This window comes from Sceloporus undulatus, chromosome 2 (assembly GCF_019175285.1).
Source record: "Sceloporus undulatus isolate JIND9_A2432 ecotype Alabama chromosome 2, SceUnd_v1.1, whole genome shotgun sequence".
NCBI lineage: Eukaryota > Metazoa > Chordata > Lepidosauria > Squamata > Phrynosomatidae > Sceloporus > Sceloporus undulatus.
In genome coordinates, this window is record NC_056523.1 from 287,353,817 (window position 1) to 287,367,701 (window position 13,885).

At 40.6% G+C, this 13,885-nt stretch overlaps 1 protein-coding gene across 4 annotated transcripts in view; it reads right to left on the reverse strand.

The window, feature by feature from the left end:
- Nucleotides 1–12,104, reverse strand: part of FAM151B (family with sequence similarity 151 member B) — a 102,793-nt gene extending 90,689 nt beyond the window's left edge. The window contains exons 1-3 of one of the 4 annotated variants that reach the window (XM_042449628.1): nucleotides 11,412–11,482; nucleotides 8,421–8,480; nucleotides 6,468–6,593 (exon numbers count right to left, since the gene is read on the reverse strand). In XM_042449628.1, the coding sequence (XP_042305562.1) occupies nucleotides 6,468–6,486 (19 nt within the window). In that variant the 5' untranslated portion in view covers nucleotides 6,487–6,593; nucleotides 8,421–8,480; nucleotides 11,412–11,482. Of the gene's footprint in view, nucleotides 1–6,467; nucleotides 6,594–8,420; nucleotides 8,481–11,411; nucleotides 11,546–12,072 lie in introns of those variants that run through there. The other 3 variants (XM_042449630.1, XM_042449627.1, XM_042449626.1) reach the window with 3 other exon arrangements.
- Nucleotides 12,105–13,885: the final 1,781 nt, after the last annotated feature.

A 13,885-nucleotide genomic window follows, 5' to 3' on the forward strand; every position in this document is an offset into this window, starting at 1 on the left:
TTGTTCAGCCATTGCACAGAACCCTAAGAACCATCCACCCCATCTTCCTGTATACTCTGAAATCCCTGCAAATTGATTACACCGCTGTTGAGACCTCCAGAGGATCCTGACAGATCTCAGTGCTGCTGCAATCATTTGTGTCTGGCTATAGGGACAGAGCCTGATACTTCTCCCTGATCACTCCCCATGAGGCACAGAATGGCTGTGCATGAGAGAGAGAGAGAGAGAGAGAGAGCTTCAGGAGTTAAATGGTAGGTCCAGGGTTGGTGTTATAGAGCTCAGTCTAGCATTGGTCTGAATACAGAATTACTATACTATGCTGAGCCATGCTGAATTGCAACCAAACTTGGTTACTGCATCTTTCTAATGATATTATAAGCTATTATAGCAACTTTATGTTCACATAATCATATCCATTTGATACATGATAATAATATGTTAAAATGGGATCATTTGTAACTGTTATTGGACATAGCTGGAAAGGGTAAAACCCCCACAGGCAAACTTATTTCTTCTGGGAACATGAAGTTCCCAAGCAGTCTACAGAGAAAAAACTACAACAGGGTCATTTGCACCGCTCTTTGTATCTTCCGTTGTTATTCTCTATGAATTTATACCTACGCACATTGAGGATTTGAATAGCACTATTTGAGAACTATATCTATAGACAAAAAGGCCAGAAAGGAAGCTATTCTGAAAAAGAGATGATATGTTCTATACTGAGAACTATCTAAGGAGCTGTGTTATTGTTCAGCTTGGCATAAGTGAGAATTGATCATTCTTTTTTGGGACTACTGTACTAAAATAAGAGAACGGAGCTTCATACTGACTTCATATTGCATATAATTTCTATTTCAAAAAAATCTGAATTGAACATAGTTGTGAATGCATTTTTCTGCCAGGTTTGAAAACTAACTTTCAAATAGCACTGTATGCTGGCAGGAAAGAAAAACGTTCAAATGGAATCAAATATCTGCTGTTTGTTTAGAATCCTAACAGTGTACATTGGGTGGAGAGGAAAAAGCACTCCTTGCTGGTTTTTAGAGTTTTTAGAAGGGATTATTTGGCTGATTATGTAACCCAAATTTTAAGGACAAGAAAGCACTACCAAACTATCTAGGATTTGTGTTTGAACTAATCCCTCTTCTCTTGCAGAGCCAAATCTTTCCACGCTAAGCACCTGCAGCTTAATATAATGAGGAAAAGGAGAGAGCCCTATGGTAATCCCACATACTTGATTCACACAGGGCAGCAGGCAGTGTTTAGCCAGTACTCTTATACAAACCTTGAGTACAAAAGAAAAAAGATTATACTGTAGCCTTTTTAATTTTATTTTTTAAAAATGACCCACAGTCTGTTGCTCAGCAGTAACTCTAACGTGCTGAAGAAATTTTTCTTTCCTCTATAAATCGTCTCTCCCACACCTCTTCTTCAGAGCAGTTCAAGTACGCCCACTTCTATCTTAGCAAACACTTCTAAAAAGCCAGGAAACCTTCTTACAAGGCAATTAAAAACAGAAAAATGAAGGTTTAAGTGATTTCATCAATGAGTCATGCTCTAACTTTTCATCCCCCTCCCGTTTATAATTTTTCCAGTGGAATATCAAATCAGCATGTTTATTCACATGAATGAAATACAAGTGCTAATTCTAGACTGTGTCAAATTATCATTTTGCATTTATGTTTTATTTTAATAGCATTTATTTTTTTAAACTAGAAGTGCATATTGAGCATCCCTAATTTAAAAATCCAAAATGCTTCCAAATCCAAAATTTTCTGACTGCTGACATGATGCCATGAGTTCAATGTATAAACTTTGTTACATGCTCAAAATTATTAAAAACATTGTGTATAAAATTACCCTCAGTCTATGTGTTTAAGGTCCTTTAATCTCTGTCCAGCATTCAGCTGCACGCATTATCACTTCCACCCACCGCTCTGACCACATCTCTCCTGTGTTGGCATCCCTTCACGTCCCCCTCCCTTTTCGTATTCAGTATAAGCTCCTGCTGTCCAGTTTAAGCACTCCATGGTCTGGCCCCTCCTTACTTATTCAGACCTTCTTTCTCCTCACTTTCCACCAGGGCCCTCCGTTCTGTATCAAGGTCTGCTGTCCCAGCCCAGGATTTCCTCTGCCCCATCTTGGATTTGCCCCTTTTCATTCGCTGCCCCTCACTCCTGGAACCTCCTCTTCCTCCCTAGCAAGAGCCATCACTTCTTTAACCAGCTTCAAAACAGAGTTGAAGCCATCCTGTTCCGAGAAGAGTTCCAGGCATTGAAATTGTCGCCTTGCTGATTTTTTCTTTTGTTGCCTGTTTTTGAATCATTTCCGTGTTATGTATTTATATGTATTATCCTACTAGAGGCAGCTAGCTCCAACAGCCCCTGGAGATGATTAACTCCATTAAGAAGCCAGCCCTCCCTCCAGGTCATCTCCTGAGCGGCTTGGAGGTAGGAGAATGCTGGCCTCATCCCCTTTCCCCACACAACCTTCGTCTCCTTCTGTGTCATGTCTTTCTAGATTGTAAGCACGCGAGGGCAGGAAACTGTCCAATTAAAAAGATTGTATGTACAGCCTGTGGTAAATTACAGCGCTTATAAAATGAGGTTAATATAATAATACTGTTTGTGTTCTTAACTGATGTATATCTGTTGTGTTCCCCATGGGGGAGGTGGGTAAGATATCATCATCATCATCATCCCACCACCACCACCCACCACCACTTTCATTCTGTGTTCCTGTTAATCTTTAGGAAGGGACTGCCTACTAAGTTCCACAACAATTAACTAAAAAAGTACAAAATGTAAAGATTCCTTGTAGCATCTTTGAGGCTAACTAAGGGCAGTACGACCTCCCTTAAAGAGTGGACTGGAGTTTCCCGTTTTAAACAGCGGAAGGACGCTCCAGCTGCCAAACCGAGTGGCATTCCTCCGCAGTTAAAAAAAAAACCCAGTTCTTTTTGTGGCGCATTGCATACATCACGTGTATGTTATTGATGCCCTTGGACAGGACGCCACCATGATGCCACCGCCTACAAATTAGGATTCTGGAGCGTGCGGTTGCCACGCGGCTCTGGTACCCTAGTTTTGCCAGGGCACCCACTTTTGGCCGGTGGTCTTGGGCCTGAGAGAAAGAAGTTGGTAGCATAAGCTTTCATAGACTTAACGTCTATTTTTCATCAGGATGACATTAACAGTTAATGCCACTTCATGAACTACATCTATGAGATGGTAAGGAAGAAAGAGTGAGCTGGCTGAGCACACTGGGTGAAACTGCAACATTTGAACCTAATGGACTATCCTCTAATAGGGCAATGTATTTCATTTACCATTAGGAGAAGTGTCATATATTGTTAATATCCAAAAAGGATGGTCTCTTGGCGCCCCGTTTGGTCTGCGGGGAAGCCACAGCCCAGACTGCGGGACTTCCTCGCGGACCAAAAAGAAACCGGCAAAAAGCCTGATGCGTGATGTGCTGATGCTAGGCGTCCGTTGTGTAATGATGCGGTGCCCATCTGTACAGGGTGCCACCATTTTGACGCCCTTGTCACATGCGGGGCAGAGGGGCGTCTAGAGGCACCGCCTTCGCATGTGACGAAGGCGCCCTATTGCGCCCGTTGAACCTGGCCAATGTTATAACGCGTTAAAGATGTCTTGTAGGACATTACTCAAAGTGCCAATCCTAACACATTTTTCATATGTTAACCTAACCAAATTTTGTTCAGATTTATTTCGTGTTCGGATTGCAGTTTTAGCACAGAATTTTGGTTGATGCATTATGCTACTGGTTGCACTTTTTCAGTCTACACAGCACGTGCAAGGGAAGCAGACAAAATCTGTTGGCTCAAATCATCCACTTTCCATGCCTTAGTTCCTTTATGGGCTGGCCCAAGGGCTGCACGCCTTCTTCCTCCTTCTACACTGCATACAGCAGCACAGTTTGTGCTGTTCTATTGCACAAACAAATTTCTACCCTTTATTTTACATATTATAACATATAAGCTTTTCTTTGATAACTTTTACAAATCAAGCTTGAGCCTTTGTCAGTGTTTTAATTTCATTTAGCCATTCCTGTTGTGTTATCACTATTGTTTCTGGGGAGAGCCATAATTGGTTCTCCGTCCCCCTCACAAGAAGGACATCTGCTTCTAATCATGTGGCAGTACCTGTGCATAAACACAAGAGCAGGAAAGATGTAAAGTGTATGATATAAAAAACAATCAGGATAAAAGTTACTGCTTTCTACTGTTTAATACAACAAAAGAAATTAGTTTAATCCAGGGAAGGGAGAGCATGAGTATCAGACAGATGAACTACAGTCTTTCAGTTTCCATTTACAAAACAGGATTATTACTCTTCACTTAGACTAGGTGAGAATCAAGGGCCTTCCAAGGGGTCATTCACAACTATGAAATTCATACTGTGGAAAACCGGTTATTTCAGCACCACTGTGCACCGAACGCACTCAGCTAGTGGGGGGGGGGGCAGGGCGGTGAGAAAGCAACTTTACCTGGTGCATTCAGCACCGGAGGATTCACATTTTTGTAGTGCAAATGTGTACCAAATCAATTCGGATCGCTGGGATCCATTCCTCCATGACCACTGCCATTGTTATCCAAAAGTGCACCAGGTGAATGCAGAACCAGGTTGCAGAGATTTGATCGCTCTAAACATAGTTTGGACATCGATTCGTATTTACATCACTGCACAGATCCACATCTCCTCGTACAAAATGAGTGTGAATGACCCCAAATGTAGTTGTTTCTGCACTCCAGCATTCTTCATCACTGGCTTTTTGGTCAGGGTTTCTGTGAACTGAATGAGTCCATTATATCTGGAAGACACATGTTTTGCACCCATGTTTTGCAACTTTGTCATCCCTCACCCCCTACCTCAACAATGTAAATGATGGAAGAAATGATGAATTCCACTTTTAAAACATGTACAGTATATTGAAAGCTTTATTTAAAAAGCACCAGTTGAGAATTAAATTCACAAGTAAGCAGCAACCGAAGAAATCTCATTTTATTCTTTTTGTTTAATCTTGAATCAGTTACTTAATGATTTTTTCACTTGGTTTGCTTTTAAAAGCACATATAATTTGCAGTGTATGAAAAAGATCTTGTAATATCTCGGACTAAGAGAAAGATTTGATAGCATAGCTTTCATAGACTTTAACGGAAAGTCTACTTCATCAGACTGATGCAGTGAAGTTCTAGGACATACCCTTTATAGTGTGAATGAGCAGGTTGTATGTGTGAATAACAATAGAAATGCAAATTGTGGCTATGGTTATGAGGTGATAAGTTCAATTTTAATTATGGCTGTTGGGGAACCAAGAGAACCTGTCACCTTGTCACCATACCCACAAGTTTTGCATTTCTATTGCTATTCAGCCTTCCAATTGCCTGTTGACATATGGAGACTCCATCAATTTAATTGGGGTTTTTTTAGCCCAAGGAATACACAGAGAGGTTTTTCTCAGTTCCTTCCTTTGATATAGCTTATGGCACTAGAGATTCATTGGCAGTCTCCCATCCAAGTACTAACCAGGGCTAACCCTGCTTAGCTTCCAAGATCAGACAGGACCTGATACTTTTAGGTTAAAGTATTTATGCCTCATTCACACCTACAGCCTGCTCATTCATAGCTATAAAAGTCTATTCTTAGGCAGTTTACCATCAATCAGATAAAGTACACTTAAGTCTAAGAAAGCTAATGCTACCAACTTATTTCTCGCAGTTAGTCTCCCTTTGCATACTGATCCAGAAAAACGGGGCTATGTCTTCAAATAATTTGCTCCAATTTGTCACATATGTTGTTGTTTTCATCTGTGATAAGCATTCCTCCCCTGCAGAGAAATAATAGTCCTTTAAAAAAAGTATATCCTGAAATTGGGTGATTCTCCTATTTCTCCAATAACTTCCTGCACTCCATCCCACCCTGTTTAGGGGTGGGGGGACCTTCTGAAAAGACTTGAGATGGTCTAGGTTAGTGCAAAGGGACCTTAGAAGATGGGAAACTTTCTTTCTACAAACTTCATTCCATACAGTGACCTCAAGCCATTCTTTCACAGTCCTTGTTTATGATTATGAGTATTGTGACTGAGCTATTCCTCATGCTAATAGCATAACAATTTTTTGTCTTTTTTAAAAAGAAGACTGAGTAGAGAAAGTTATGGTTACCGGAACTCAAAACAAGGAAGATGGTTACTATTAATATTTTACTAATAGATTAATAACCACAGCACATATCGTCAGGAATCCATATGGCTTTCATTCTAATTCCAGGGCCTTTACCAAATGATAGAAAAAATCCAGTCAGAATATTTATGCCTGAATGAAAAGGGTTGGCCAAGACTTATGCATCCTAAGGGAAAGATGGTTCCCTCCTAATAATCTGGCATACAAAAGCCAAATGAACTGTAGTTAATTTTACCTTCAAATACATTTTCCAGTAGATACTTACTTTCTATTGCTTCTGTCATTTGTAACTTACTGTTTGCTCTGTGATACCAGATGATTTCAGCCCCATCTCTTGTTTTAATTTGCTTGGTGGTTAGAAAATAATCCAATATATTTTCACCCCAAGACCCTGTGTTTGGAACAGTAGAGTAAATAAATGTTCATATAAGAGAACTTCCAATAGTTTATTAAACTACCTTTATACTAATGTTGTAAAATATGATAGAAAGAGATTGTAATAAAAAGGAGTAGTATTAAGAACAGGGTAATATCATGGATATAAATTAAAAGTATAACTTCTGACCAAAGTAATGGTTCCTGTAGAACCAGATATAATTAATAAGCTGTAACTGAAAAATTCTAACAGTCAGTAAAGCTATGATGTTGTTAACCTGTACCTGGTCTGTACCACTTCTGACTGTAGCATAATGCTCCTTCATAGGAAAATAATTATCTCTACAAACAGAAAACTAGATATTGGGGAGAATGGTTCTAGCCTATCCTTTCCCCTGACATGCTGTTGTTGTTTTTTCTATGCGTAGGGACATCTTCCCCATGGAGGAGCATTCAAGCATGTGATCCCTCACACTCAGCAGGATGTGACAGAATGCAGATATTGCGAGCACTACACCTTAATTTCTTTATTCTTAATCTAAAGTATTCTATTTACCTAGAATATTTTTGATTTAATAAAAACATGAGAAGACCTTGCTGGATCAGACCAAAGGCTTATCTAGCCCAGCAATCTGTTTCCACAGTGGCAATTCAGATCTCACTGAAAAGCCGACAAGTAGAACACAAGGATACAAGCACCCTCAGTCATGCTTCCTAGCGTCTGATATTCAGAAACAAACTACATCCAATACTTGAAGTAATATATAATTATGTATCATGAGTAGTAGCCACTGACAGAATTATCTTCCATGATGATGTTTATATCCAGTGGCTAGAATCTAGCTAATGCGCTGCATTATGCTCTGCACTTTTTCATGGATAGCACAGCCATGGGAAGGAAAGAAAGACATAATCCGCCAGCCTCAAGCAACTTTATTTTTCTAACATTTTATTTCCTTCACAGCTGCTGCGTCTGTGGCTATTTTCCTCCTGTGACACAACCCATGCCAGTGTAGTTCCAACAGAAAAGTAACAGTAAATATTTGTTCCAGGGTAAAAGCATCCTGGGGGATTGTTACTCAAGTTATGAATTCCCACTGAAAGGCACACTTTGCAATTTATGCACAGGTCTAAGTAAAATAGAACAATGTGGAAAATCTTGTCACATAATGACTGAATTTACAGTTAGTGCCTACATATTAAAATTATTGATGTGTACACTTCTTGCCTCCTGTGGAGCAGACAGACATTACTTGTTTTTCAAAACCAAAACTAAATATTTGGAGGAGATACAACAAGCACCATATCTCTCTGGGCCTTTTCAACAGATTTTAGTGACATAACTGCAGCTGTGCTGTTGTTACTTTTGTTTTTTTTACAAGGGATTAGGATGTGTCTGCTGAGAGATGCACTTCTGTTGCAAGGATATTACTTCTTTTCCAGGACATACACTGCAATATCTTGTTATAGGAAAATTTGATTTGCCTCCCAGATACGACATTTAGGGTGATTATGAATATTGTGTTAAATGTGGTTTTACAAATGCCAGAGGCATCTACTGAATGGTACATGTGACAGCACTGATGACAAATGAATTATCTTCTCAATTCCTGTCATTATATTTTTATGAAAGCTCTTCACAGTTGTTTTAAATGATTTAGAGTCACTGTTTTCCTTGGCTGTATAACTCAGCACCAAAGTGGTCTTGCGAAGCTGGTGTTTTCTGGTGATTGCTTATTAAGTTTTGAGAACAGGTTTCATTATATGTATATTTTATTGTTGTAAGCCACTTAAGAGTTTATTGGGGGGAACAAGTTCTAAGGTTTTAAAATAGATAAACAACCTTTTGTTTATTTTTTTAAAGGTACAGAAGTGTAGAGCTTGGTATGTAAAGACACTGGACCTGTAAGATAATAAATAGGATAAACATATCTCATATATATAAACATAAGTGTACAGCATTTATGTTGTGTGAGTTATTCATAAAAAATGTCTTAACATTTTGGAATTTCTTTTTCAATTCTCAAATGGATGGTTTGAGTTTTCCTCTATTATGAGGGAAAAATCAATCACTATATATAAATTAATATATGTTAAAAAATATTTGCACTTTGGATATACACACCCCAAGAGGCAGTGTCCCCTATACCATTCCCATTATACACAATTCACAGAGTGACCAGATATCCTCCTTTTCCAGGACACACCCTACATTTCAACCTTCTGTCCAAGAGGAATTTCAAAATGTCCTCCATTTTGAGCATGACTCTAGGAAGCACTTGCCGTTTTTAGCTTTTATTTGCTCTACATTTTTCTTTAATGTCCCTCATTTTGCAGTGCCTCGTCTTCCCTTGTAGTTATGACATCTGGACACCCTGACTATTCAGCTAGCTCTGACTGAGCATGAAAGAGTTTTCAGTCAAAGTAACCATTCAGATCTTAAAGTGCTCATGAATCTGGTATTCTAAATCTTTGATTAGAAAAGGGAGCTGTAGAATTAAAAAGCGCTCCATTCCATTCACTGCATTAAATTGTTTATTTGCTATGTGTCTTCAAGTCAACTCTCGTTTATGGCAACATTATTCTAAGGTTTCCATGGCAGTTTATTCTTTGAGATCTGCTACTGCTTTCCTCTAAAGCTGAGTACGTGTGACTTGCCCAAACTCATCCAGTGAGTCTCCATGGCTGAATGGGGATTCAAAACCTTTCTACTGTAACAGTTATGACCAAATCCTAGGGAATTCTAGGATTTGTAGTTTGTTGAGGCAGTGGTGCTCTCTGACTGAGATTTCTAAATTTCCCCCCTTAAACTGCAAATCCTAGGATTTTATAGGATGGAGTCAGTGAGGTTAAAGTGGATTCACAGTGCTATATTTGAATGTGAAGGGGTCTCTGGTCTCCAGACCCACACTCAAACAACTAACAACCATAGGTTCTTAGTATTAAATAATTTATTTATATGTATCACTTATGAGCCCCACTATGTCCTGGCCTATTTACCATGTGCCTCTCAGGTTATTGGACACTCCACAGGGACCAGTGGAAGATCTTGATCCCAGGCAGACTTGTGTGGGAGGACGTCTTTCAAGATATCTTGGCCCCAAACTGTTTAGAGCAGGGGTGCTGCCCATAGCATGCCCCACAGGCCCCTGAACCCTTCCATCACCAAAAGACTTCCCCCCTCACACTTTTTTAAAAAAAAAAGTTTCAGCACAATTTGAGGACATCCCCCCCAGATCATTGAACATGTGAAGATATGAGAAAATACCCACTTGACTGTCTTCACAACCACCCAGAAAGCTATACCCTCCCCCTCTGAATACCTCCCTCCGAATACCTGTTCTGCAGTCCTTCTCAAAATGGGACACCCACAGTTGCCATCTTTGGTTTTGGCCTTGTAGGCTAATCAGCACTCCCCCCAAAAGTTATTTTTCTTTTCCTCACAAAACAACCTAAGGAGTTTATCACACAAAGGGCATTGGGAGTTTATCCCGTGAATATCCCAGAAAAATCACGTAATTACGCGTCATGGTTTTACAGGATGTGACACAAAACCCGCCATTAAAGCGGTCACAAAGAAGCATTAATGCACATCTTTTTATTTTCAGGATTTCAGCAACAATGCATTGCCGTTATCACTTTATTTGCGCAACTGCGTGTGATAAATAATTCATGCTATTCACCATTTCCGCTTCATTTCTGGAATGCTTTGAATACACTTTAATCACTCTTTAATGCCGAAATCAGCTCCAGTGTGATAAACTCCTAAGGAAGATTTTCAGTACTGCAACCTGTCTAAATGAGGATTAAAAACAAGACAGATCCAGTTAAGACACCATGCCTGCTTGCCTAATTTTTAATTCCACTACCTTGTGTTTTAATAGATGAAAGGGGCTATGTTTCATGTTTGTTGTATCATTGCTTAGTTAATTCTAATGGCCCAGAAAGAGGGAAGTACCCAGTGAGATGTGTGTATCTCTTGGCAGGGACACAAAATGAGGACACTGTGCCCACAACCCATAAGAATTGCACCCACCCAACAAAATGTTCAGTCCACACATTTCTAGTGTTTCAGTAACCTAAAACAGTTGAGCATGTAGAATATACAGTTTGAGCAGACAAAGGAAAGGGGCTGGCGACATTGGTCCAAAACACACTGCAGAAATACCTAATCCATCTTGAGACTGCTGTGTAACTGCCCTGGCTCAGTGCTAGGGAATCCTGGGAATTGTAGTTTGTTGTGCATCAGAGCCCTCAGACAGAGAAGGCTAAATGTCTCACAAAATGACAGTTCCCAGGATCCCCCAGCATTGAGCCATTATTATTATTATTATTATTATTATTATTATTATTATTATTATTATTTTCTTATATTCTGCCTTTCTCCCAATATAGGGACTCTTATTATTATTTGAAGCCCTTCCTTGCCTCTCTTGCCAGTGTGAGGTGGCATTATTATTATTATTGTTGTTGTTGTTGTTGTTGTTGTTATTATATTTCCTTATATCCTGCCTTTCTGCCAATATAAGGACTCTATCATTATTATTATTATTTGAAGCCCTTCGTTGACTCTCTTGACAGCTTGAGGGAATCATTATTGTTGTTGTTGTTTCCTTATATCCTGCCTTTCTCCCACTGTAGGGACTCTATCATCATCATCATCATCATCATCATCATCATGGCTGCCTGCCTTGTCAGTGTGAGGGAATTTGAGGGAGGGTTCTTCTCTAAAGGTACCTGTATCCCAAAACGCAGCAGCGAACGAGGCAGGAAGGCGGGCTTTGCCCCTTCGAGCCTTCTTCTTCCACTGAGCGACTGGGCGCCATTTCCTTACCTCGCTCTCCGCCTCGTTCTTCCATGTCGAAACACAGACCTCTTTATTAACCGCCCTGGATCAGTGCTGGGGAATCCTGGGAACTGTAGTTTATTGTGGCACCAGAGCTGTCTCACGAACACTACAGTTCCCAGGATTCCCTAGCATTGAGCCAGGGCAGTTAAAGCGGTTTCAAACTGGGTTATTCCTGCAGCGTTATTTGAGGTAAAAAGGGGTACTTTTGGGCCCCTCAGGGGCAACAGATTCCTGCTCATCTCTCTCTCCACACAGCTTCCAAAAAACCCAGAACGAATGCAAGATTTTCAGTGCAACAAGGCGAATGAATATAAAGTTATTAAAACAATTTTAAATAAATGCAAATCAAAGGTCGGGTCGCATCTGAAACAAAACAAATCTAGGGTCCTCTTTAGAGCCAGGAGTGGATTGAGTGCTGGAGACCAGGGTTTGCATCTCCATTCAGCCATGAAACCCACTGGGTGCCTTTGGCGAGTCACATTCTCTCAGCCTCAGGGGAAGGGAATGGCAGTAAACCTCCTCTGAACTAATCGCCTTAGGGTCGCCATAAGTCGGAAAAGACTTGAAGGGCACCAGCCATTTGGAGGCAGATCCTGTAGCCCCTTTGAGACTCAATGGAAGAAAAAAGTTGATAGTATGCACCTACTTCCTCAGATGCATTTGGTGGAGTGAAAGCCAGGAACAGACATATATATGCCATTGGGGCGTGTGTGTGTTTGTCCCTGGCTTCCACTCCACCAAATGCATCTGAGGAAGTCATCAACTGGAAGAAAGAAGTTGGCAGCATGAACTTTCCTGGATTTCAGTCTACTTTCTCTTCAGATACCAGGGAAGAGACTCCAGCTATCAATACTCTGCATTGTCTGAAGCACTACAGCCAGCCCTCCATATGCAGATATATTTTTTAATCCACAGCTTGAAAGTATTTTTAAAATATATAAGCCTTGATTTTGCCATTTTATGTAATTTGCCATTTTATGTAATTTTACTATATTTTACTATACCATTGTATTTAATGGGACTTGAGCATCCATGGATTTTGGTATTCAAGGGCATCCTGGAACCAAACCCCAGCAGACACCAAGGGCCTACTGTATTTTTAAAATATCAGAAGTTTTAAATTAAGATTGTTCTTGTTGTTGTTGTGTACCTCCCAAGTGTGGAAAAGCCAGGGCACAGAAAACCTGAGGTGACATATGTGAGGAAATCCAGTTTAATGGCCACAACTCCACATGTGTTTTCAGACAGAAACTTCTCTGTACTGGCAAGGCACTGTACATCTAATGCCATCCTTTTATCCTTAAGAGATTTCCCCTGGCTGGTATGGAAAAAGACAGAAATAGTGGTGGAAAAACAATGGCGTAAAAAGCACACCTTTGTTTGCACCTTAAATGCAAACAAATTAATTATGGCCCACATGATCATCTTTATGAAGTGTTACCTGGAGTTTCAATGAGTGATGCACAGTAAGGGTATGATGGAAGCCTTTTCTGAAATAGTTTCTATATGTGGTTTTAAGCTTTCCTAGTGTTTGTTCTGTCAGCAAGAACTGTTTTGTGATGACCACTGTGTTATCACCAGTATTACTTTGATCCTTCTCCAGCCATATGTAACACAACCAGGAGTAAAAGGCATACTCCAGGCAAAGTTGTGTGATCGCTCTGAAGATTTCCAGATGATGTCACACTGATCCAGGATTCATCCTGGGAGGAACCAGGAATGCCCCAGCAACAAACCATTCCCAGGACTTCCCCATAAATGGTTTGTTGCTGGAGCATTCCTAGTCCTAGATCAGCATCATGTGTCTGAAAATCTTCAGCGCAATCACACAACTTTGTTGGGAGTATGCCTTTTACTCCCGATTCCCCCCCCCCCAAGAAAATCTCCATAGACAACTGAAACTCCAGGTAACACTTCATAAAGATGATATGTGGACCATAATTAATTTGTTTGCATTTAAGGGGCAAACAAAGGTGTGTTTTACGACAGTTTGCTGCAATACTGCTACTATTTTGGAAACAGATTATCTGTGGTACGTAGTAAGAAAAAAATAACAGAAATAGCTTTTTTAATATTCCAAAATGGGTTACATGCTACCAAATTGTTGACAGAAATTTTGGCGGGGTACAGACGGGCAGGGGAAGACGTCTTGGAGGTGTATTCTGCTGAATACGGAGCCTCCAGACCGCCCGCCCCGGGGGCGTGGCTCAGGTGGATGGGGCTTCCACATGGGGGGCAGTGAAGGCGCTTCACCTGGGGCCGTTTCTGACCCGCAGTTTCCAAACCGCCGCCTCGCAGGACGCTGCAAAGAGAGAGGCAGCTTCTGCACGGGTGGCCAAAAACAGGGCTTTTTTTTTCTTTTGCCAGCTGGCGGATGCGCAGCTGCAGCGCTCAGCACCGGCAGCAGAAAGCATATGTGCACATTTAAAGCACCTAAGCCCCTTTAAACTTTTCCCCCC